This window comes from Capra hircus, chromosome 2, assembly GCF_001704415.2.
Source record: "Capra hircus breed San Clemente chromosome 2, ASM170441v1, whole genome shotgun sequence".
NCBI classification, from domain to species: domain Eukaryota; kingdom Metazoa; phylum Chordata; class Mammalia; order Artiodactyla; family Bovidae; genus Capra; species Capra hircus.
Window position 1 is genome coordinate 31,783,073 of NC_030809.1, and position 25,624 is coordinate 31,808,696.

A 25,624-nucleotide genomic window follows, 5' to 3' on the forward strand; every position below is an offset into this window, starting at 1 on the left:
TGAGATGGGGATTTGATCCCTGAGTTGGGAAGATTCCCTGGACAGTAAAATGGCAGCCTGCTCCAGTATTCTTGTCTGGGAAATCCCATGGACAGAGAAGCCTGGCAGGCTATAGTCCAGGGGGTTGCAAAGAGACGAACATCACTTAGCTACTAAACAACAATGAGTGACTGGCCAAGAAGGCACCTGTCATAATCTTCTGAAAACAAGCCAAGAAATTGTGGCTTATGAAGCCCAAAGTGGCTAGATTACTCAAGGTCAGATGCTGTTTATCACCTTCCCAGGTGGCACAGTGGTAAAGAATCTGCCTGCCAGAGCAGACGTGAGAGACTCAAGTTTGATCCCTGGATCAGGAAGATTCCCTGGAGAAGGAAATGGCAACCCACTCCAGTATTCTTGTCTGGAAAATTCCATTTGACAGAGGAGCCCTGTGGGCTAGAGTCCATGGGGTCACAGAGAGTCGGATACAACTGAGCGATTGAGCACACACCCATTCAAGTGGATACTGGCTAATGTCTAAACCTCCTGCATTAGGGAACTTGTAATGAGTTATGTCTGGGATTTCCTTTAGTACTTTGGGGTCACAGCTCTGTAACTTTTAAAAGTACTTGTAAAGCAGCTTCTCTGTGCCCGCCCCCACCAGGTGATGTGGGTTGTGAAGAAATACTGAGTACATCCCAGTGACTCAGATGGTGAAGAATCTGCCTGCAGTGAGGGAGACCCAGGTTTGGTTTCTGGGTCGGGAAGATCCCCTGGAGAAGGAAATGGCAACCTGCTCCAGTATTCTTGCCTGGGAAATCCCATGGACAGAGGAGCCTGGTGGGCTACAGTCCATAGTTCGCAGAGTTGGACACGACCCAGCAACAAACACTTTCACTTTTCATCCCTACGTTAGAGCAGTGAATGAAACAGATTTGGGGAAAAATGAAAGACTGAGTTTCTGGAACGTAACTCAGGTTTCAGGATCTGAGAGGGATGTGTACTGTCCTGGTGAAAGCTGTGCCCCCGGGATTTGGATGCCTTGAGGAGAAGTCCCAGGGGAATTTGCTTCCCAGGGAAGTCGGGAACCACTTCACACCTGGAGTCAGTATCTGGGCCGCTATGTTTGAGGACCCATCCCATTACAGCCCTTGGACGCACTCTACGAACTCTATGACTGTGGCTGCTTAGAGATGCCCCATCAGGGACCTTGTGCTGGAGGGTGGGGACCATCCTGTCCTGGGAGAAGTCAGACAACTGTGGAGTCTCGTCCCCATCTGCCAGGTGGGATAGCGTCACTGTCACCTGCCCCCCTGAGACCTCAGATGGTTGTACAGAGGGAGGGATAGAGTGTGGAGGGCCTGGAGTAAAGTGCTGTGTGGTTTTTCTGGCCGCAAAATCGTTTAGGCATAAAGATGTTGGAGTTCATGCTCTTCACGCTCTGACGCTGTCCGGTGCCGCCTGCTCTGGAGAGTTCCTCTTTGCCCAGCATTCTCGCTCCCTGGGCTCTCCTGCTCTCTGTAGCCTCCTTTTCCATTCCTCTGAGGCCCTTCTTCATTCCCTCGCTTTCCTTCCTCCTTGTTCCCAGATGCTTCTTCTGGTCCCCTGGCTTCTGCGGTGATGGAGATCCATGAGCATTTCCCCCACATCTAGGTCTCCTGCCCTGTCCTTGGTCCTAAGCCCAGATCCTGAGTGCTCTCTGTGTGTCCTGCAGGTGTGCAGGTCAGCCGTGGCTCCTCCCGTCCTCCGTAAAGGCGTCACCCTCACGCGGTCAGCACTGACTCCCCTCCTCCCACCTCCGTGTCACCCATCTGGGGTCAATAGGGCAGGCGTGGCTGAGTCTCTGATGCTGCAGGAACGCACGCTTGCTGTTCCCACCTCTGTTTCTCAAGCCTGCGCCCTCCTTCACTCGTGCCCCAACCAGTATCTCAAAATGTTTCGAATTAAACGTGGACTTATTTAGCAATAGAATACCACCTTTCCTTGCCCCCAAGGAATCTTTTCTGGAGCTCTCACGAATTACAGGTTTGAACCAGCTGTTCTGGTTGCGGTTGGTTTGTGGCATCTTCCTCTCTCTGCCGAGCAGCCCTGCCCATCTCCTGGCCCACCGCTCCCCCACAGTGGCCCCGAGGCCCCTGACACTAGGAACTCAAAGACCGCGGCAGGAAAGCCACACCTACCCTCTTGTGACCGTTGATTGTGACAGCCTCCTAAGCCCTGTTCCTTCTTTATTGAGAGTTGTTGCTGTAAAACTCAGACCTGACAAGGCTCAAAATCACTTCGATAACTTATCCCCGTTCTCAGAACCAAAGTTGAACTCCAGAGGACCCCCCATGTCCTTTTCTTCCTGTCTGTCCATTTCCCTGCTTGGGAGCCTGTGTGGTCAGCCCTGCGTGAACATTTGGGAGTTCCCCCACCCTGCGGACACTTGCAGTTTCCATACGCTGTAGGTGGTGTCCCCTCTGTCAGGAACACCATTCCCTTTGCTTCTCTGGAGAAAGGCTGTGTGCTCCTCAGGTCTGGGTTAGTATTTACTCCATGTAACGTTTCTTCCACTTCCTGCTCATCACACATAATGTGTGTCTCTCTCTCTGTTCCTACAACTTTCTGTTTGCACTTAAAAAGAAAATTCACTTGCCTCCTTGCGTTATAGTCACACCAGCAACAGGGGCAATGCCCTGTTTATTTGTGAGTTCCTAGAGCATCCAGCCCAGTAGCAGTACACAGTTGCATAAGTGAATGCGTGGATGAATGAATGAAATGGACATGCTTGGTAAAGCTCGTATGGGCACCAAGGCCTCCCTGGGCATCATTTGCCTCCCTGTTTGTTGGCTCATCGTTCTTAAAAGGAGCGAGTGGTGGGTCTCTCTGTTCAGCTTCTGCAGTGTCAAAAGGGAAAACAGGGCGTTTCTGACAGTCTTGTGGCTGAGCTGTGTCTGACTCCCTGAAAGTCGCTCCTTCTCCATAGTTCTGATCACCCTATCCAGTCTCATCCCTGCACTTCTGAACTGGAGAGACTTCAAGAGCACTTTTCAGCATCCATTCAGGTAGCTGGCCTCCTGTAGACCTTGGCTCCAAGCTCCCTTCCCCTCTGTGTCCCAGTTTTCATGAGCGGGCCGTGGTTGGCTCTCCCAAGCCTGACCCAGACCTCATCACTTGAGTGCTGGAGTCCATCCCTGGCTGGGAGGGTTCCTGTGCTGAACACCAGTTGGGAGACCCAAACTTTGCTTCCTGTTGCAACATCTCCTTAGTGCCAACTTCGGAATATTTCATGTTGTTTTAAAGCCTTAACGTTACCTTCAGCCCAGTTGTCCGTTTCTCTTATCCTTCCTTCCCAGATGCTGTCTGCTTATCAGGCGCCCACTGTCTGTCCTCCTTTGCCATTTGCTCCTGTCACACCTGCAGATGAGTTGGCCACCCTGTGGCTGTGGGGCATTGTAGCTCTGCCTGAGACGAGGGCATCACTCACTGTCCAGGTGGAAAGCCAGAGAGCGTCTACCCTCTCCTGCTCCTGGATTATGCAGGGTAATACCTATCCTGTCTCACCTGAGTTGCTTCAGTTCCATCTTAGTGAATCCCTCAGGTCCACTCTTCACCCCTCTGAAGCATTCTCCACACTGTAGCCAGGAAGATTTTTTCTTTTAATTGTGGTAAAAGTCACATAATATAAAGCATACTGTGTTAACTATGGTCTTCCCTGATAGCTCAGTTGAAGAATCCGCCTGCAATGCATGAGACCCTGGTTAGATTCCTGGGTCAGGAAGATCCGCTGGAGAAGGGATAGGCTACCCAGTCCAGTATTCTCGGGCTTCCCTCTTGGCTCAACTGGTAAAGAGTCTGCCTGCAATGCGGGAGACCTGGGTTTGATCCCTGGGTTGGAAAGATCCCCTGGAGAAGAGACAGGCTACCCACTCCAGTATTCTTGCCTGGAGAATTCCATGGGCTGTACAGTCCATGGGGCTGCAATGAGTTGGACACGACCAAGCGCCTTTCACTTTCATGTTAACTATATCTGACTGTATAGTTCAGTGGCTCTAAGTACATTCACATTGTTGTACAACTCTCACCATCATCCATCTCCCGGATTTTTCACCTTCCTAAACTGAAACACTGTCCCTATTAAACACTAAGACCCCCTTCCCCTTCCCCACCTCCTCCCACTCCTGGCCCTTCTCATCTACCAATGACTTTCTTTTATTTAAAAAAAAAAAAAAAAATATATATATATATATATATTATATATATATATATAATTTGGCTGGGCTGGGTCTAAGTTGCAGCATCTGAGATCTAGTTCCCTGACCAGGGATAGAACCTGGATCCCCTGAATTGAGAGCTGGGATTCTTAGCCAGTGAACCACCAAGAAAGTCCCCAGTGTACTTTCTGACTCTGTGAATTTGAGTATTCTTTGTTGTCACTGTTCAGTCGCTGAATTGTGTCCGACTCTTTTCAACCCCGTTGACTATAGCATGCTAGGCTTCTCTGACCTCCACTGTCTCCCAGAGTTTGCTCATATTCATGTCCATTGAGTTGGTGATGCTATCTAACCATCTCATCCTCTGCCACCCCCTTTTCCTTTTGCCTTTAGTCTTTCCCAGCATCCGGGTCTCTTCCAGTGAGTCAGCTCTCTACATTAGGTGGTCAAAGTACTGGAGCTTCAGCTTCAGCATCAGTCCTTCCAGTGAATGTTCAGGTTTGGTTTCCTTTAGGATTGACTGGTTGGATCTCCTTGCAGTCCAAGGGACTCTCAAGAGTCTTCTCCAACACCACAGTTCAAAAGCATCAATTCTTCAGTGCTCAGCATTTTTTATGGTCCAACTCTCACATCCATATGTGACTATTGGAAAGACCATAGCTTTAACTATACTGACCTTTGTTGGCAAAGTAATATCTCTGCTTTTTAATATATTGTCTAGGTTTGTCATAGCTTTTCTTCCAAGGAGCAAGTGTCTTTAAATTTCATGGCTGTAGTTACCATCTGCAGTGATTTTGGAGCCCAAGAAAAGAAAATCTGTCCCTGTTTCCACTTTTTCCCTTGTATTTGCCATGGAGTGATGGTATCAGATGCCACGTTCTTTGTATAAGTTAGCCGGAAAAATCTTTAAAGGTGTAGTATTGATCATGTCACATTACAGTCCTACTTAAAGCCCTCCTGCATCTTACCTAGCTCCTAGGAATAAAGACCACATTTCTAAAGAATGTTAGAGAATATGGCCTACAGAGCCAAGAGTATCTGGCCCCAGCTGTCTCCTCAGCTTCTCTTTCACTCACGAGCCAACATCCCCCTTCTTTTCCTACCTTCACCCTGCTTCAGTCCACCCCAGGGCCTTTGAACATGCCATCTCCTTTTTTGAAACTCTGTTTCTTGTCTTTCAGCTTAAAACTCATTTAAATCCCTTTCCCACAACGCCTACCTAATGCCTACCCCTACTGCCTCTCACAGCAGCAGGGAAGCTGCTTCCCTGGTGGCTCAGAGGTTAAAGCGTCTGCCTCTAATGTGGGAGACCTGGGTTCAATCCCTGGGTCAGGAAGATCCCCTGGAGAAGGAAATGGCAGCCCACTCCAGTATTCTTGCCTGGAGAATCCCATGGACAGAGGAGCCTGGTGGGCTACAGCCCATGGGGTCGCAAAGATATGGACACAACTGAGCGACTTGACTAACTCTAACTGCCTCTCACAGCTCCGTGAACTCCCCCTTTGTAGCACTTACACTGGTTTTAATTAGATTGTCAAGTGATCATTCATTACTGTCTGTCCCTCCCTAGACTCCCAAGGTCCAAGGATAGGGACCACGTTTGTGTTGCTCACAATTTTATAAGCCTTGTGAGTAACATGGAGTCAGGGACTTGTACATATTATTAACGTCAGATGAAGGGGATGACCCCATGACCCGACCTGACCAGTCCCACGGAAGTTAACCAGGTCTTTGTATAAGCATGTTCTAGGTATGACACTCTGCCACTCAGCTCCTCGTAAACATAGATACTGCCTCATAAAGGGTAAATCATGACCCAGGTGTCAGCATGTGGCTCCTGAAATCCTTACTCAGCATCCAGTACTGCTTATTGAAAGTATTCAGATGTGCATGTTTATTACTTAATTTTCTTGTTGTAAGAAATTTGATAGATAATATTAACACATACCATTGTACTTTGAATTCACTCTTATTTCCTTGAATTCAGAACCGGTAAAAATTTCATCTCTTCATATTAATTGTTTGCTTCTTTTAATCACATGAGAATAACATTCCTCATTGGAATTCCTTTTTTTTTTTTGTCGTAGCTGTCAGGGTATTCATGATGATTTCATGTTTAACATGGTAAGATTACCTCTGCCAGGTATCATATTTTAGCTGTCCTCTGTTGTTTTAAAAGTGATTTTTTTAATTGTTCTGTTGTGTTATGTTTCATTATTAAAAACAGTGCAGATTCTTTTGCTTGGAATATATATTTATATGTTGTGTGTGCATGCTAAGTCGCTTTAGTCGTGTCTGACTCTTTGCGACCCTGTGGACTGCAGCCCACCAGGCTCCTCTGTCCATGGGATTTTCCAGGCAAGAATTCTGGAGTAGGTTGCCGTGCCCTCCTCCAGGGGATCTTCCTGATCCAGGGATCAAACCCCTATCTCTCAGTCTCCTGCACTGGCTGACGAGTTCTTTACCACTAGCGCCACTGTGCTCTAGAGCCCGTGCTCCACAACAGGTGAACCCTCCCACCACAACTGTTATATGTTACTGAGAGAATTAACTTCAGTTCAGTTCAGTTCAGTCACTCAGTTGTGTCCGACTCTTTGCCATCCCATGGACTGCAGCACACCAGGCTTCCCTGTCCATCACCAACCCCCCGGAGCTTGCTCAAACTCATGTCCATCGAGTCGGTGATGCCATCCAACCACCTCATCCTCTCTTGTCCCCTTCTCCTCCTGCCTTCAATTTTTCCCAGCATCAGGGTCCTTTCCAATGAGTCAGTTCTCCACATCAGGCGGCCAAAGTATTGGAGCTTGAGCTTCAGCATCAGTCCTTCCAATGAATATTCAGGACTGATTTCCTTTAGGATTGACTTGTTTGATCTTGCATTCCAAGGGACTCTCAAGAGTCTTCTCCAACACCGCAGTTCAAAAGCGTCAATTCTTTGGCACTCAGCTTTCTTTATGGTCCAACTCTCACATCCATACATGACCACTGGAAAAAACAGCATTGATTAGACAGACCTTTGTTGGCAAAGTAGTGTCTCTGCTTTTTAGTGTGCCCTCTAGGTTGGTTATAGCTTTTCTTCCAAGGAGCGCTAAGCATTAAGGAGAGTTAACAGGCAGGTTGATAAGAAGTCCAAGCCTAAGGCCCCTTTAAGGAAGAAGTGAACATTCTTTCTTTTTCACACTCTTTTGCCTTAAACAAGTAGGCCTCATAGGCAGCAGTATCTCTTGTTCAAGGACCTGCCTTTTTTTGAGCTTTGGATGTATGTTATGGGAGAAAATCTGGGTAAAAACGTTCACAGCCTTGAGCTCTGAGTTAACCTGTTTCTTCTGGCTAATCTCATGCTGATGTCATCCTAGGATGTATGTTATGGGAAACAGTCTGGGCAAAATTCTCACAGCCTTGAGGTATTTTTTTTCTGTTCTTAGCAGCTAGCAGAAAAGTGTATAAGGCCCCGCTAAACTAGTGAGGCGGGTACTCTTTCTACCCACTTCTGATGTCTATGTCAGAAGCTTTCTTTGTCCTGTCACTTTAAATAAAATTCTGCACACCAGGCTCTGAGTGACTGAGACCTGTCTTTGGTCCCAGAGTTAAATCTTCTGCTTTGGAGACCACGAATCCAGTGGCACTGTTTCCCGCAAGCTGTCATTACATTCTGAAATATGTAATATATTTTAATTTATATGTTACTTACATGTGGTGTATATATATGTTTAGTTAAGTATTTTGGGTCTGTGTTGCTGCACAGCTTTGCTCTAGCTGTGGACGTCAGGGGCTACTCTCTGGTTGTGGTCTGCGGCTCCTCTTGTTGCAGAGCACAGGCCCCATAGTTGTGGCTCTTGGGCCTGGCTGCTCTGTGACATGTGTATCCTCCCGGACCAGAGATTGTACGTGTCAATCCAACTGCATTGACAGGTGGATTCTTTACCACTGAGCCACCAGGGAAGCCTGATGTATGTATTACGTGTAATATGTAGTACAAAGCCCTTATACCCCCTTTTCTTATCCCATAGTGGTAGCAACCCATATTCTTCATTTGGAGCCACGCTGGCGAGGGATGATGAGAAGAATTTGTGGAGTATGCCTCACGACGTGTCCCACACAGAGGCAGACGACGACAGGATCCTGTACAACCTGATCGTCGTTCGCAATCAGCAGGCCAAAGATTCAGAGGTAAGCAGCTTTTGAGATCTTGCTGTGTGCAGATGGTAATGCACAGCAAAAGAGAGCAATGACAGAGAAGAACAGCTTGAAACAGAGAAAAGAATGAAGCATGATATGTGTGAAACGAAGGGCAGGCCTTTTAGCAGCATCTAGTCACAAAGTATAGCTGGTTTTCGTATACCTGCTTAATACACAGATAAGACTGATTTCTAATTGTTGCTTTAATGATATAAATTACAGCTGTATGGAAAGAGCAAGGCAGTGCTGCTCAGATCATGAAGATACTTTATGGTCTTAAATAGCTTAACCAGTCCATGTCAAAGCTTTCCAGTTGTTTGGCAAGCCACAGTTCAACATTCAGACTGAAGGCTGGAGGGTACTTTGCATCATCCCCAGTTTTGAATTAATAGAGCCTGAATTTTTTTTTTTCTGTTTTATCTTCTTGAATTGTGCTTATTGATCAAATAGTGTATCTGGCGTATTTGAAATGATTTGTGTGATAAGGCTTGAAATCACTCTTAATGGACTTTTAATCCAAGGTATTGATACAGGAACATTAGACTATTGAAAAGGAGATGACTTCATAAATTAAGAGAAAACAGCAAAAGGGATCATATTTTACTTTCTCTTTTTTTTTTCAAAAGTAGTATTATATACTATAACAATACAGTATAATGTTATATTATAGGTGTCTTTTTCCATATAATACAGCCTGTTTTCTAACCTCTGTGTTCAACTGTTAGTTCTGAGTAGATACCTATATTAGATATGACTTTTGTGTGTTCCTTTGTATATTATAGTAATCAAGAAGAATAGGGACATTTAAAACGCCAGGCTCTTGCTTTGAAGTAAAGTACCAGAGTGTGTGTGTATGGGGCAGTTATGGCAAAGGAGGTCTGTTTCTTAGGTAGGTTTCTTTATATTTTTGATTATTAATTGTTTTTTCTCCAAAACATGCTGTAGCAGGATATGATAACCTCTTTTTTTTGGCCACATGGCTTGTAGGATCTCAGCTCCCCAGCCCAGAGATCAGTTCCCCACCCCCTGCAGTGGAAGTGAGGAGTTGTAACCACTGGACTGCCAGGGAAGTCCCAATAGCTTAGAAGAGCCACACATCCCAGCCCTTTTATTCTGGTGTGACCTGGGGCACCTTAGGGGGACAGAGCAGACTTAGATGTGAGGAATCACAATTGCCTCTGGTTCTTCAGACCTGAGGGAAGGGTAGCTGAAGAGTCCCCCGGTGGCTTTGATGAGCATCCTTTCTTGGCTGTGGGGTCTTGCTGAGGGACCACTTCTGCAAAATATTGGTCACAGGGCTTAAGTCAAAGACTTGGAGAAGGAAATGGCAACCCTCTCTGGTATTTTCGCCTGGAAAATCCCATAGACAGAGGAACTGGGGGCTACAGACCATGGGGTCACAAAAGAGTCAGACATGTCTTAGCTACTAAAGCAGCACCACCAGCATCCTACTAGTGGCCACACACCTGCTACCCCGGCGTCCCTTACGCCCACTGCAGTCCCCTCCTCCACTGGCAACATTCAAAAGACCTCATACAGGCTGCTTAGGCCAGGAACAGCCGTCCTGGCTGCCCCTCCCGAGCATATGGATGGGAATGCATGCATGACCTAGTTTTTCCTTTAATGGGAAGAGAGAGTCCTTACCCTACTGTATAGGGCTGACCATTTTAGGGTTTCTGCTGGTGAGAATGGAACCAGTTCTTTTTTTTCCCTTTTCTTTCCCCACTCTGCTCAAAGCTGTGACTGTAATAGGGAAACATATAGTACTCCGCTCCCTCTCCCCCCACAGGGTCTCATGCCAACTAGGAAAGGGGCTTGAAGGGTGTTTGCGCTGGGCCTGGCAGCTCTCTCAGAGGAGCTCCAGCTTCTCTGCCCTGTTTGCCTTTGCTATTGAAGAATCCGTGGAGGAGGCAATGTGAGCTGCAAATCGCTCTGAATAAGCACAGCTTCCAAAGAGGCCATTGTGTCATTCTGTGTTGTGCTTGGGCCTGTGTGAAGGGCCTTCCAGAAGGCTTGCCTAAGAAGTAAAGTCAAGTTTAACTCTAGAGAAAGACACCCTGCAACCAGGACAGGCCATCGGTCAACAACATGATGTGATGATGATGATGAAATGGTGTGAAATGTCTATTCATAGTGCTTCCTTCTTTTTAGGTGTAAAATATATATACAAATATATTCCCTGGTGGCTCAGATGGTAAAGAGTCTGCCAGGAGTGCAGGAGACATGGGTTCAATCCCTTCGTTAGGAAAATCCCCTGGAGAGGGGAATAGCTATACACTCCAGTATTCTTGCCTGGAGAATTCCATGGATAGAGGAGCCTGGCAGGCTATAGCCCATGGGATTACAAAGAGTCAAACATGACTGAAGTGACTAACACACTATATCTATGTCTATACATGCATATATACACATATATACACAGAAAGTGAAAGTCTCTTAGTTGTGGCTGACTCTTTGTGACCCCATGGACTATAGAGTCCATGGAATTCTCCAAGCCAGAATACTGGAGTGGATAGCCTTTCCCTTCTCCAGGGGATCTTCCCAATCCAGGGATCGAACCCAGGTCTCCTGCATTGCATGTCTCCCACATTGCAGATGGATTCTTTACCAGCTGAGCCACCAGGGAAGCCCCATACATATAAAGGTGTTTATAAAGTAGGTATTTTAAGGTATATGGGCTTCCCTGGTGGCTCAGTGGTAAAGAACCTGCCTGCAATGGGAAGATCCCCTGGAGGGGGGCATGGCAACTCACTCCAGTACTATCGTCTAGAGAATCCCATGGACAGAGGAGCCTGGAAGGCTGCAGTCCACAGGGTCGCATGGATTTGGACACAACTGAAGTGACTAAGCAGCAGCGGCATCTGCACATACGTACATACATACACACATACATACACACATACACACATGCACACATACACACATACATACACACATATATACATAATATATAAAGAAAGTGTAAGTGTTAGTTGCTCTCTCGTGTTCAACTCTTTGCGACCCATGCACTGTAGCCTGCAAGGTTCCTCTGTCCATGGAATTCTCCAGGCAAGAATATATATACACGTGGTTAAAAGAAGTTTATTTTCTACCAAAAGTATGATACGCATATTAAAAGGATTGTTGTTCAGTTGCTAAGTCGTGTCTGACTCTTTGCAACCCTTTGAACTGCAGCACGCCAGGCTTCCTGTCCTTTACCATCTCCCAGAGCTTGCTCAAACTCACTTCCATTGAGTCAGTGATGCCATCCAACCATCTCATCCTCTGTTGCCCCCTTCTCCTCTTAACCCTCAATCTTTCCCAGCATCATTCTCTACACAGATTGGATCATATATTACATATCATTCTGTACTTTGTTTTTTTCCACTTAATAATATATTTTGGACATATTTCCATTTCACCATGTGTATATTTCCCTTATTGTTTTGAGGGGCTCTCTGTTCTCTTGCATTGATTTCCCATCGTTTATTCAGACAGTCCCTGTTATTTAGGTTGATTCAGGTTGATTCAGGTTTTTTGTTGTTAGGAGCAGAAGCAGTGCCTCAGTGGGTATCCATGTATACTTCTTTGATCTTTTGTTGTTTTTTTCAGGTGTAGAATTACTAGATCAAAGAGTACATGTGTATTTAAAATGTAGGAATTGTCTTAATGCTTCCTTTGTGGAAGAACCTAGGAAAACCACGTTAGGGTGCAGAACTGAGTAACACTGGAAATTCACGCAGTGTTTAAGAGGAGCGGCTGCTGATCTCCAGATAGCTATTTGCCATGCTGAGACTGTGGATCTGGAAGTGCCAGAACTCTGGATTTTTAAGAGAAACGAAAGCCCTAAATTTACATATTTGTTCAGATTATTAAATGATAGCTCACATTAAACATGTGTCAGCTAAACAAAATATGTTTATGGGCTATATACTTAATGTTTACGATATAGACTGAGTCGCTGCTGCTGAGTCGCTTCAGTCATGTCTGACTCTGTGCAACCACATGGATGGCAGCCCACCAGGCTCCTCTGTCCCTGGGATTGTCCAGGCAAGAACACTGGATTGGGGTTGGCATTTCCTTCTCCAGTGCATGCATGCTAAGTTGCTTCAGTGTGTCCGACTCTGTGTGACCCCATGGACAGCAGCCCACCAGGCTCCTCTGTCCATGGGATTCTCCAGACAAGAATACAGACTACTACTACTCAATATCATTGTTACCTTGTTCAATAGGATTGAAAATGAACTAACTGTGAATTTAGAAGGTAGAAGTGGAAATCTGGTGGTGGGTGTGTCTATTGCTTATTTTCTTTTTCATGCAGGATAAAATTGGCACAGATTTTAATAAAACAGAGGATTTTCGTTTTTTGAGAGAAAAACAAATTCCACCTACTAAGGAATAAGGAACCCTAGATATTTTTGCATGAGGATGATTTAGAAACTCAAGCAAGGCATTAAGGAAAATTGAACATTGTGTTTTTCCTTGAGTAGCAATAGTGTGAAAAACCTAGGATCGTCTGGACTTGGAATTCTCTGAAAATTGAACAGTAATTTCAAAACAGTGTGTGTATCACCTACATTCCCTTACTGAATCTGGAGCTGGTGGGAGAAGGGCTATGAGTATAGGGCTATGGCTAAATTTGCAGTGTTGTCCCAAAGTGGAAAAAAAATCAGAAGAGACAATATATAGGAGGACAAATAATGAAACATGGCCTGAATTTAAAGTTATTTGCAGTGTCAGAAAATGAGATAGTAACACTATTTAATTGTAACACAATCCACTTTCATTTACACAAGCCTTCAAAAGCTTGAAGACAGCAGAACTGACACATTTACAGACCTCCAAGTAGTGGAAAAATTTTGCTCTCGTCTTTAATTTTGGAAAATATTTTATGCTTAACTAAGAAGTAATAGGGACTTCCCTGGCGGTCCAGTGTGTTTTGAATGGAGGGGTGTGTGTGTTTAATCCCTGGTTGGGGAACTAACACCCCACATTCCAAACCACCAAAAAAATTTTTTTTAATAGTAAACAACCACAAAATCATGTCAATAAATCATTGTCCTTATGGTCATTCTCATTAACCTAGCTGTATACTTCATATAACACTCTGTATTCTAGGGGGCCTAATAATGGTTAATGAAATATCATTGCACCTTATTTGTTTTGTATAAATAATTCTAGTCATACTGACTGACCCTGCCCTCCAAGATAATAATGAAAACTGTGCCAAGTGCTGTTCAGCTGCTTGACATACATTGTCCTCTACACAACAGCTGTGAGGTGGATGCCATTATTATTTCGTTTTGAATCCACTTGTTCAAGGCCACACCATTGAAATATGGAGCCAGGATCTGAATCTGGACTTTGTGAATCTAGAGACGTAAAATGTAATGAGCACCATGATTGAAGTTGTAAGAGAGGACTAGATATTGTCTGTGATTCCATGAAGATTTCAAAATGCACAGACGGAATCTATCCAAAGTCTATTTCTGTGACTTTTTGAAACCAGTAACGTGAAAAGCAGGCTCACATCAGTGGGATGAGAACTGTGTTTGGTTTGGGAATTGTGACCGAAGTTCAGAAAGTGGTCCCTGTCAAAATCCACCTTTCCCACATTATGGATCTACACGCTGGTTAAGACTGGTTAAGTACAGCTGGTTAAGACTCCAACCAAGTGTTTCGGTTTTATTAGTTCCAAGATTCTTCATCGTGCTTCTTCTTAGCCTGTTCTCTTGTCTTGTTATTTGGTGCCTCTTTCGATGGTTCAGTAATAGATCTTTTAGGAGTTTGTGCATGGCTTTAAGACTTTTTACTCTGTTCAAAAATACTTACATTTTTTATTAAGAATGTGAGTGCTGAAAATCAAACTGTTCTCATAAACATGATTAAGGACTATTTTGGTTCAAAATAGGTAATGTTTATTTGGCACAATTGGTGATAGAAATGCTAGGCTTGTTTTTAAATCTATTAAATAATTACGTGCTCGGAAACGTACCTCGTTCTGATGATGAGCTTCTATCACTGAGTGAAGTAGTGTTTATGCACTGGTGGGAGCCACGTGAACACCAGATGCTATGTGGTTCAAGGGATCCTGTGAAAACTTGGAAATCTCCCTCTGCTGAGCCCCAGGGAATGGGCTGTATGTTATTGTTCTTCAAAACTTTACAGGCAAAAACATAAAACGTTCCTGTTTACAGTTTGTTTGTTCTTCCTGCGTGTCAGGACTCCCTGCTGGCAGAGTGTTGCCAGGCATTGTAAACAGTTCCTATAAAATGTTTAAAAGAGTGACAGATGTTCCCAGGGGTTTGTTTGCAACGTCTGGATTATACGCTCAGCCTGTCATATGCCTGGTACTGAAAGAAAGGACAAAAGAGAGTTAAGTGGAATGTCTGGTCAGAGGATGTGAGGAGGTGGAGAGAGGGTTGAGTTGACTGGGTACCAGCCACATTACTTGGAAGCACTTGGAGGCGGGATGTTCTGGTTGGGCTCTGCATGACTCCCTCCAAGTCTTCACTTGCTGGTTGGCGCTTGCTCTGGTCAGACCTCTGACTTCTCTGCAAGTGGGTGAACACTGGCTACAGTTGGCGATAGGACTGTAAGTTTCAAGTCAAGCGTCAAGGAGCAAAATAACAGTGGAAAATGGAAATGATTCTCTAGACAATTCTGGGCTTCTCAAAAGGCCTCTTTGTTTAGGATGCAGATGATCCAGATTGTTGAATGTAAGCATTCTTTTTTTTTTAAAAACATTTTATTTTGTATTAGGGTATAGCCGATTAATGAACAATGTTGGTAGTTTCAGGTGAACAGTGAAGGGACTCAGCCATACATATGCACGTATCCATACTCCCCCAAACTCCTCTCCCATCCAGGCATGCAAGCATTCTTTATTTGACTTTGCTAGTGACTGTTTGGGTTAGAGGGGGAGAGAATAAAAACACTCTTTAGGATCTGAGAATCAAGTCGTCTTACCCTCTGTGTTCTAGGTAATAATATTTATGGGGGTTCATGCTGGGTGCTGAGCAGAAGCGCCCTTCTTGATGTGTGTGCTCCAGACAAAAGCTCAAGCCTCACAGTAACCTATGAAGAAGGGGTTTTGACACATAAGATCAGAGACTTTGACCATCTGTCCCAGGCACCGAGAGTGGTGCAGCTGGGATCATAGTTCAGTCTGTGTGTATGACCTGGAAGTCCCTATGGACAGAAACACTTGCTGCCGTCTCTCTCGAGCTTAGAAAGAGCTTCAGTGGAATCTTTTTGGTCAAAGACAAAGTGAATGGGTGTTAATCAAATGGGTGTTGAAGTGAAGTGAACTCGCTCAGTCGTGTCCGACTCTTTGCGACCCTACGGACTGTAGCCTACCAGGCTCCTCCGTCCATGGAATTTTCCAGGCAAGAGTACTGGAGTGGGCTGCCATTTCCTTCTCCAGGGCATCTTCCCGACCCAGGGATCAAACCCAGGTCTCCTGCATTGCAGGCAGATGCTTTACCCTCTGAGCCACCAGGGAAGCCAAATGGGTGTTGACTTCCTGCCAAAGCAGCTGCCCTGGGCTGTGTATTTGTCAGCTGTTTCTCACCCTGCACCAGCTGAATCACAGAGTGGCTGATGTTGGTATTTGTTTAGTATCAGCCGCTCTGGTGGCTCAGACAGTAAACAATTTGCCTGCAGCGCGTCAGACCTGGGTTTGATCCCTGGGTCAGGAAGATCCCCTGGAGGAGGGCATGGCAACCCACTCCAGTATTCTTGCCTGGAGAATTCCATGGACAGAGGAGCCTCGTGGGCTTCAGTCTGTGGGGTCACAAAGAGTTGGACACGACTGAGCGACTAACAAAACAGCAAGCCTCTGTTGTGCAGTGCATGCAGCAGCCTCCAGTGCTGCCGCCTGGGGAAGTTTTAACACCCCGGGCACCATTCTGGGTACAAAAGATCTGTTGGGCTCCACCAAAGACATTGTCTGTCTGTCTGTAACGTTCTTTTCTATTCTTTGCCCACCCCTGACTTCAAAAATGTAAGCATTTTGGATATTAGCATTAAGGTGATACGTGTTTCTTAGCAAGTAGGTAGCACATCAAAACTCTGTGTAAGCCAACAGAGACAGAAAATGAAGCAGGCAAAGGGAAAATCATTGTAGCTTTCAGTAGGATGTGAGGTGGTGAAAGGCATGCGTTTTGGACTTAGACAGTTCGGGATGAGAGGCATGCCTCTGCCATGTGCTGAGATGACACTGAATAGTTAGTTATGTGACCTCAGGGAGTTCTTACTGTTTATTGTCCCACCTGGGACACGATCGCAAGGTCTTAACTAAGAGGACGGGGGAGGATTTCTCTGGTGGTCCAATGGTTAAGACTCTGCTTCCAGTGCAGGAACCGAGGGTCGACCCCAGGTCGGGAAACTTAAGATCCAGCATGCTGCGTGCCGTGGCCAAAAAATTAAAAAAAAAAAAAAAAAAAAGAAGAAGAAAGAAGTTTCCTAATACTGAATATGTATAGGCATGTGTGCTTAGTCATGTCTGACTCTTTGTGACCTCACGGAATATAGCCTACCAGGCTCCTCAGTCCATGCAGTTTTCCAGGCAAGAATGCTGAAGTGGGTTGCCATTTCCGACTCCAGGGGATCTTCCTGACCCAGGGATCGAACCCATGTCTCTTGAGTCTCCTACATTGGCAGGTGGATTCTTTACCACCGAGCCACTGAGTATGCCAGGCCAAACATAGAAATGGAAACTGCTCTAGATAAGCTGGGATGTATGAGCACCTTTTTAAAAAATTGTGGTAAAATATAAATAACATAAAAATTGCCATTTTAACCATATTTAAATGTCAGTTCAGTGGCAACTAAGTACATTCACATTGTTGGGCAGCCATCATCACCATCCACCCCCTGGACTTTTCATCTTCCCAAACTAGAACTCCAACTCCATATCCCTTACACGATAACTCGCTCCTCCCCTTTCGCAGCCCCTGGAACCCACCTTTCTACTTTCTGTCTCTGTGAATGAGACTGTACTAGGTGTATTAAGGGAATCATACAATATTTGTCTTTTTGTGACTGGCTGGCTTCACTTAGCCTAAGATCCTCAAAGTTCATCCGTGTTGTAGCAGGTGTTAGAATTTCCTTCTTTTTTAAAACTGAATAACATTCTATTGTATGAATAGAAAACACATGGACTGTAGCCTACCACACTCCTCCGTTCATGGGATTTTCCAGGCAAGAGTACTGGAGTGGGGTGCCATTTCCTTCTCCAGAGGATCTTTCTGACCCAGGGACTGAACCCAGGTCTCCTGCATTGTAGGCAGATGCTATACCGTCTGGGCCACCAGGGAGGTCCTTTGTATGTATCAACCACATTTTGTTTATTCATTCTTCTGTCAGCAGGCATTTGGGTTGCTTCCAACTTTTCGCCAGTGTGAGTAATGCTGCTATGGACGTGGTTACACAAATATTTGCTTGAGTCCCTGATTAAAATTCTTTTGGGTGCATACCCAGAAGTGGAATTATTGGATCATATCATAATTCTATGTTTAATTTTTGAGGAATCACCATACTCTTTCACAGTGTCTGTACCATTTTACTTTCTCAGTAGCAAAGCATGAGAGTTCTAATTTATCCACAGCCTCACCAACACTTGTTAGTAAGATCACCTTTCTTAACCTCCACACTGATCAGTGAAACAGCTGATGACTTCAGATTGATCAGTTTTCACATCCAGATAGAGACACTTGCAGCTGTGGGCCACTCACCACCACTGAATATTAGCATTAGGGTTATAAACCCAGAAGAAACTGATGTCTTAGCAGAGCCTCCTTCTGAGCTGCTTGTCCATGGAAGAGAAATAGAGAGATCAGAAGACTGGGAGAGCTCTTTGTATGTGAATTTAGTTCTTTTTTTTTCCTGAGCATCCACATGCTAATGTGTAGTGGCCAGGCCCTCCTTCTATTCCTGTTCCTTAGATTGTCCCTACTGGCCTCCCTTCCTTGGAGCTCCAGAAAGGTAGTAGATAATACACCTTGGGAGTTCTGACAGGTCAGTGACAGAGAAGATGGACAATGCCTTGGGGACCTCCAGGAAGATTCAGTGCCTGGAGGAGAAGGGTAGGGAGCTGTCTATCTCTTTCCATTACTAGAACTTCACTGTCGCAGTAACAAGTGGCTGCATTTTTGGGTTTCCTAAGTTACCGTGCTTGTGCTGGTGAATTTCCAGAAGGCAGACCACATGTTTATTGGTGCTCATGTGCAGGATCATTTGATGATAAGAACTGTATCTCTCCGTTAGTTTTTCTAAAACTTGCATAAATCAATTAGGCCTGAGAAGACACAGAAACCATAAAGCTGCCTCAGTTCGCTTCAGTGCAGTTCAGTCGCTCAGTCGTGTCCAACTCTTTGTGACCCCATGGACTGCAGCACTCCAGGCTTCCCTGTCCATCACCAGTTCCCAGAACTTACTCACACTTATGTTCAACGAGTCAGTGATGCCATCCAACCATCTCATCCTCTGTTGTCCCCTTCTCCTCCCTCCCTCAGTCTTTCCCAGCATCAAGGTCTTTTCCAGTGAGTCAGTTCTTCGTATCAGGTGGCCAATGTATTGGAGTTTCAGCTTCAGCATCAGTCCTTCCAATAAATATTCAGGACTGATTTCCTTTAGGATTGACTGGTTGGATCTCCTTGCACTCCAAGGGACTCTCAAGAGTCTTCTCCAACACCACAGTTCAAAAGCATCAATTCTTTGGTGCTCAGCTTTCTTTATAGTCCAACTCTCACATCCATATGTGACTACTAGAAAAACCATAGTTTGACTAGACCTACCTTTGTTGGCAAAGTAATGTCTCTGCTTTTTAATACACTGTCTAGGTTGATCATAGCTTTTCTTCCAAGGGGGAAGTGTCTTTTAATTTCATGGCTGCAATCACCATCTGCAGTGATTTGGGAGCCCCCCAAAATAAAGTCTCTCACTGTTTCCATTGTTTCCCTATCCATTTGCATGAAGTGATGGGACCAGATGCCATGATCTTCGTTTTCTGAATGTTGAGCTTTAAGCCAGCTTTTTCACTCTCCTCTTTCACTTTCATCAAGAGGCTCTTCAGTTCTTCTTCACTTTCTGCCATAAGGGAGGTGTCATCTGCGAATCTGAGGTTATTGATATTTCTCCCAGCAATCTTGATTCCAGCTTGTGCTTCACCCAGCCTGGCATTTCACATGATGTACTCTGCATATAAGTTAAATAAGCAGGGTGACAATATACAGCCTTGACGTATTCCTTTCCCGATTTGGAACCAGTCTTTTGTTCCATGTCCAGTTCTAACTGTTGCTTCTTGACCTGCATACAGATTTCTCAGGAGGCAGGTGAGGTAGTCTGGTATTCCTGTCTCTTGAAGAATTTTCCACAGTTTGTTGTGATCCAACTGCCTCAAGTTGTATTGTTTTAAGTTATAGTTCAGTTCAGTTCAGTTCAGTCGCTCAGTCATGTCCGACTCTTTGTGACCCCATGAATTGCAGCACGCCAGGCCTCCCTGTCCATCACCATCTCCTGGAGTTCACTCAGACTCACATCCGTAGAGTCAGTGATGCCATCCAGCCATCTCATCCTCTGTCGTCCCCTTCTCCTCCTGCCCCCAATCCCTCCCAGCATCAGAGTCTTTTCCAATGAGTCAACTCTTTGCATGAGGTGGCCAAAGTACTGGAGTTTCAGCTTTAGCATCATTCCTTCCAAAGAAATCCGAGGGTTGATCTCCTTCAGAATGGACTGGTAGGATCTCCTTGCAGTCCAAGGGACTCTCAAGTGTCTTCTCCAACACCACACTTCAAAAGCATCAATTCTTCGGCGCTCAGCCTTCTTCACAGTCCAACTCTCACATCCATACATGACCACAGGAAAAACCATAGCCTTGATTAGACGGACCTTAGTCGGCAAAGTAATCTCTCTGCTTTTGAATATGCTATCTAGGTTGACCATAGCTTTCCTTCCAAGGAGTAAGCGTCTTTTAATTTCATGGCTGCAGTCACCATCTGCAGTGATTTGGGAGCCCCCCAAAATAAAGTCTGACACTGTTTCCACTGTTTCCCCATCTATTTCCCATGAAGTGATGGGAGCAGATGCCATGATCTTCGTTTTCTGAATGTTGAGCTTTAAGCCAACTTTTTCACTCTCTTCTTTCACTTTCATCAAGAGGCTTTTTAGCTCCTCTTCAGTTTCTGCCATAAGGGTTATAGTTAACCAAGTTATAAATTTGAAACATGAGGGATTATCAGCAAATTAAGCCTTCAGTGAACTACCTCCGTGATGACTTTGGTTTTTCCTTGAACAAATAAGATCATCAGAAATACCTGCCTGTGTAGAGTCACGGAGACTCCTCCACAGAATACCTGGATTTTCACAGCAGTGTTTTGATGTAGATGAGTTATTTATTTAAAAAAAAGTGAGAGAGGCTTCCCTGGTGGTTCAGTGGTTAAGACTCTGAGCTCCCAGAGCATGGGGCCCCGGGTTCAATCCCTGGTCAGGAAACTACATCCCATATGTCACAACTAAAGATCCTGCCTGCCACAGCTAAGACCCCATTCAGCCAAAAAAATATATAAATTAAAAAAAAAAAAAAGAATGTGAGAGAGACCCTAAGAGGTTTTCTCTTCCTGATAGCATCCAGAAATGGGCTTGTGACTCCGGGTTCGATGCCCTTCCCTCTGGGGAGGAGAAGAAGAGCTACAGGATCTGAGGATTGAGGGCAGATAGCTATATGATTGTCTCTGTTCTTTATTTTAAATGGGAGCAAAAATAATCATGTGGTAAAGTAAGTCTATGGGCCTAGAACTTTATACAGAAGATTGTAAAACACTTTCCAGCTTATTTCCCTCTTCAAAAAATACCAGTGTGTCTAATTTTTCAAGGTTATCTGCTATTTAGGATTTGTTTCAACAAAATCCTGCCTAATGTGTCTAACCTATTTATTGGTTAATTTTATTAAAAACAACGTGTCTAATGTTCAGTTAGGCAAGCTTGATTTCAGATGAGTACTTTCAGTTCTTCATAGCCCCGAGAGTCTAGTATTTTCTAGGCTTGATGTTTATTTAGAGTTAACAATGCAGAACACTCCTTTATGCTCTTCCTGCATCTCCTTCCTCTCAACTCAATACAAGGACGAACTGGTTTCTATTTGCCACGCAGTTAGAATTTCTGCTTTCATCAAAGTCAGGACCTGCTTTCAATTTCACAACTGTTCTTAGGTCCACGTGATGGGCATGTACGCCAGGGGGCCTGGTAGTTTGCTCATGCAAATCTCACAGGCTTATGATACCATGGGTGTGTCACTTCCGCCCCAGATCTAATACTCAGCTTTGCAGGTCTCTGCACTTGATTTTTTCAGGGCACACAGGGCTGTTTGAACTTAGGGGGCATATCATTCAGAGAAATAGAAGCAGGAGGATGTGTGTGTGTATCTATATCTCTATATCTGTATATTTATCCCTATATCTATCTATCTCTACTTCTCTATCTTATCTATCTCTATCATTCTATCATATTTACCTGTTTACATTTTTTTTTTTAAGGAAATGGTTTACACAATTGTGGAGGCTTGGTGAGTCAGCATCTGATGGGGGAGTCTGGAGATTTAGGGGTTGCAATTCAAGTTCAAAGGCAGAATTCCTTCCTGCAGAGAGGAGGGTAATCTTTGTTTTAATCACAACCTTCAAGTGATTAAGTAGGGCCCATCCACATTGAGCTTCCTTCCTCAGCTGATAAAGAATCCGCCTGCAACGTGGGAGGCCTGGGTTTGATCCCTGGGTTGGAAAGATCCCCTGGAGAAGGGAAAGGCTACCCACTCCAGTATTCTGGCCTGGAGAATTCCATGGACTGTGTAGTCCACGTGGTTGCAAAGAGTCAGACACGACTGAGCGACTTTGACTTCACCCACATTATAGAGAGTAATCTGCTTTACTCCCAGTGTGCTAATTTAAATATTAATCTGTTACACAAAATACCTTCAGAGAAACATCCAGAATATTTGACCAAATATCTGGGCACTGTGACTCAGCCAACTTGACACAAAGATGAACCATCATAGAGGATTTTACTAACACTAACCATTTGCAAGAGACTGCCATGTAAACCCGAATGTATGTAACCATTTGATGGGCCATAAACTTGACTAATCTGTCCAGCCTCTCCCATATAATGAAATAGGTAAAGGAAGCGAGTGACCACACTGGAAGGTGACTGGGGAAGAGGGATCGAGATCAGCGGCCACTGACATCAGAGGAACACTTGCTGCTCTCAGTACATTACACTGTGCTCTTCCTCAGTCACTAAGTCGTGTCTGACCCTTTTCACCTCCATGGACTGCAGCCTGACAGGCTCCTAATAGGATTTCCCAGGCAAGAATACTGGAGTGGGTTGCCATTTCCTTCTCCAGGCCAAGCCAAGTGAAGTTGCTCAGTCTTTGCGATCCCATGGACTGTAGCCTACCAGGCTCCTCCGTCCATGGAATTTTCTAGGCAAGAGTACTGGAGTGGGTTGCCATTTCCTTCTTCAGAGGTACTTCCCAGACCAGAGATTGAACCTATGTCTCTTTACAACTGAGTCTCCAGGGAAGCCATCAATATACCGTGTTGACAGCTGTTGTCCTCCAGATGTGATAACCTAGAACTTTCACCCCCGGTATAAAGTTATTCCTCTGATTTGGTTAGGACACCTGGCCCCTTGATGGTAGTGGATAGAGGTTTCTGAACATCACCCCCAGGAGACTTGTAGCTTCAGGAACTTGACATAAGCAGGGATTTGGGAGGGCAGGCAATAGGATATGGAATCAAGGGAGATCCAGAATAATGTAACATTAGACGAATCTGGGCTGCTGCCTATGGGGTCACACAGAGTCAGACACGACTGAAGTGACTTAGCAGCAGCAGCAGCAGACTGAGAGCAGGGGCTATTTGTTTAGTCACTAAGTCGTGTCCCAGTCTTTGCAACCCCACAGATTGTGGCCCTCTAGGCTTCTCTGTCCAGGGGATTCTCCAGGCAAGAATACTGGAGTGGGTTGCCATTTCCTTCTCCAGAGAGCAAGGGAGATATTTCAGATATTTTAAACTGAAGAGGCTAGGCAGGTACCCAACAGAGCCAGCAATTAGTAATGGAAGGTAAGATCTCTAGACATTTCAGTTCCAGTGAAATAATCTATGTAGATTTATTGCAGATAGGATTCAGTGCATTGCCAAGGCTCAGCAAGCCCTCCCTATCCCATTTTCTCCCATGGAACCTCTTGACTCTTTTCTCAGTCCAGTAGTGATGTCATGTGTGTTGCCTATGGACAGCTACACTTCTAAAATTGAAGACACATTCATTTTCTTAATTTGCTATTTAATATATAAAGCTGGACTGAGAGCACAGAAATTGAGGAGGCTATTGAGCTTTGAGGAATCTCCGCCTAAACAGACTGTGGCAGCCTTCAGCAGTTACATGTTTTCCTCTTGGCAGAAAGGAGAGAGCCCAGGGGAAGTGGTGGCCTCTGAGTGGTATCCCTTGTGATCAAAATAGCTCCTGGCTTCCTCATCAGTCCTTGTGGCCCCATTCATTGGCTTGAAATTCTTTTAAGGTGGAGTAGCCTAAGTATCAAATCCAAGTTACATCAACTCACCGGGCAGTTCTGCTGTTGGCAGTCCATCCTGTACATAGTGTTATACCGTGAAACAAAGATACGTGTTCCTTGCAGTAGTGTTTTGAAAAGTAAACTGAAATAAAAATCTTTTTTGGTTAAAAAAATAGTGAGGTTTAAAACAAAAAGAAAGCAGTGCTTGTGATGAGCCAGTCTGAAGCTTGAGGCAAAAAGAAAGGTCATTTATACTGTTTGTATTGAAAAATTTTATTTGTTCATTGTGTATTTTTTAATGTTATTTTTAAAAATATTGCATTAAAATATTTATCTTGAGAAAAATAATGAGGTAGGATTTACAGATCCTGGCTTGGAAAGATAGTTATGATCTGTTGCTAAGTGGGTATGTATAATGTGTAAAATGTCCCATTTGTATAAAAGTATATGTATGCTAATTTATAACTAACAATTTTTTCATAGGAAGGTCACCTGTGAACTTTTTGTAGCCTTGGTGACCTCTGGGGAGTAGACATGGGCGGAAAGAAGGATACTTTCTCTTTTAATTTCATGATCTTCTTTACTATCTGAGAGCAGTACCTATGTGTGTTTTGCTTCGGTATACATCTGCTTGGTATAAAATCATTATTTCACAGCACACTTTGTGGAGGCTATTTCCCTGGGTCTTTCTAATCTGTCTTGTTTTAGTGTGGGTATGTTGAAGAAAAGGGAAGAAGTGGGAAGAAGGAGGGAGGGAGGAAGGGAGAGACAGGAGAGGTTAAAAGAGAAAATGAGAGCTAGTTTAGGAGGAACTGGAGCAGGCTTTGAGGAATCCTGCCAAAATGCACTGAATGGCAGAATGTGCATGAAGCAGCCAGTTGGTATTTATCTTTTTAACATTCTAACATTCATCTGATAAGGCAGGCTCTTTCTTTGGAGCTTACCTCCTCTCCAACCGCCTGTGAATTCACATGGTAATTAACAGAGCCGCGGTTGTCCGCTCCTTCCCCACCCCCACCTCCGCTACCCCTCCCCCACCGCTTCTTTTGATTGGTCTTGCTTGTCTTAGAGTAACTGAAAATGGCTCTTAATTGCACAGAGCCTGCCAGAGCCCTGGATACTGGTGTGCTGGGACTGCAGGGTGTGAATGTGCTCCGCTGGGGAATCTCGGAAGGCTTATGGGGAGTCCTCTGTAAGAACAGCTTTCTGGTTTTGAGTGGATGTGGGGAGTGGGAGCTGGAGGGGAGGTGGGGGTGGATGGCAGCACCTGCCTGGTTCTGTTGGGGGCCCAGATCTGTGGCTTCCCGACCCTAAAATCCCCAGAGTGTTCTGGAAGGGAGAGCATGTTTTTCTTGATATGAAACCACCCTTCCATGTAGGTATTCAGTCCCTGGGTAACTGTTGTTACATCATAATTAGACCACGTGACCATGCTGTCCCCCAGCCCTGGAGGGAGCTGTGCCCTTTGCCGGTTTGTAATACAAGAGGCAGGTCAGGTGGCTTATGAATGAATACAAACTGGGTCTGCCCTCTTGAAATAATCCTCCTGTTTAATTAGAAATGAGGTGAGGTAAAGTCACTCCCAAGCTTGTTTACCACACTGCTGTTGTTATTGTTATTATTAAGTAACTTGGAGCCTAGACCTAGAGATTATCATACTAAGTAAGACATACAGAGACAGACAAATACCATATGATACTACTCATATGTGGAATCTAATTTT

General features: G+C 44.8%; 1 protein-coding gene across 1 annotated transcript in view; it reads left to right on the forward strand.

Moving 5' to 3' along the window:
* Window positions 1-25,624, forward strand: part of MREG (melanoregulin) — a 69,463-nt gene that overhangs the window by 11,137 nt on the left and 32,702 nt on the right. The window contains exon 2 of the mRNA XM_005676924.3: window positions 8,186-8,345. Coding sequence (XP_005676981.2) covers window positions 8,186-8,345 — 160 coding nt within the window. The remainder of the gene's footprint in view (window positions 1-8,185; window positions 8,346-25,624) is intronic.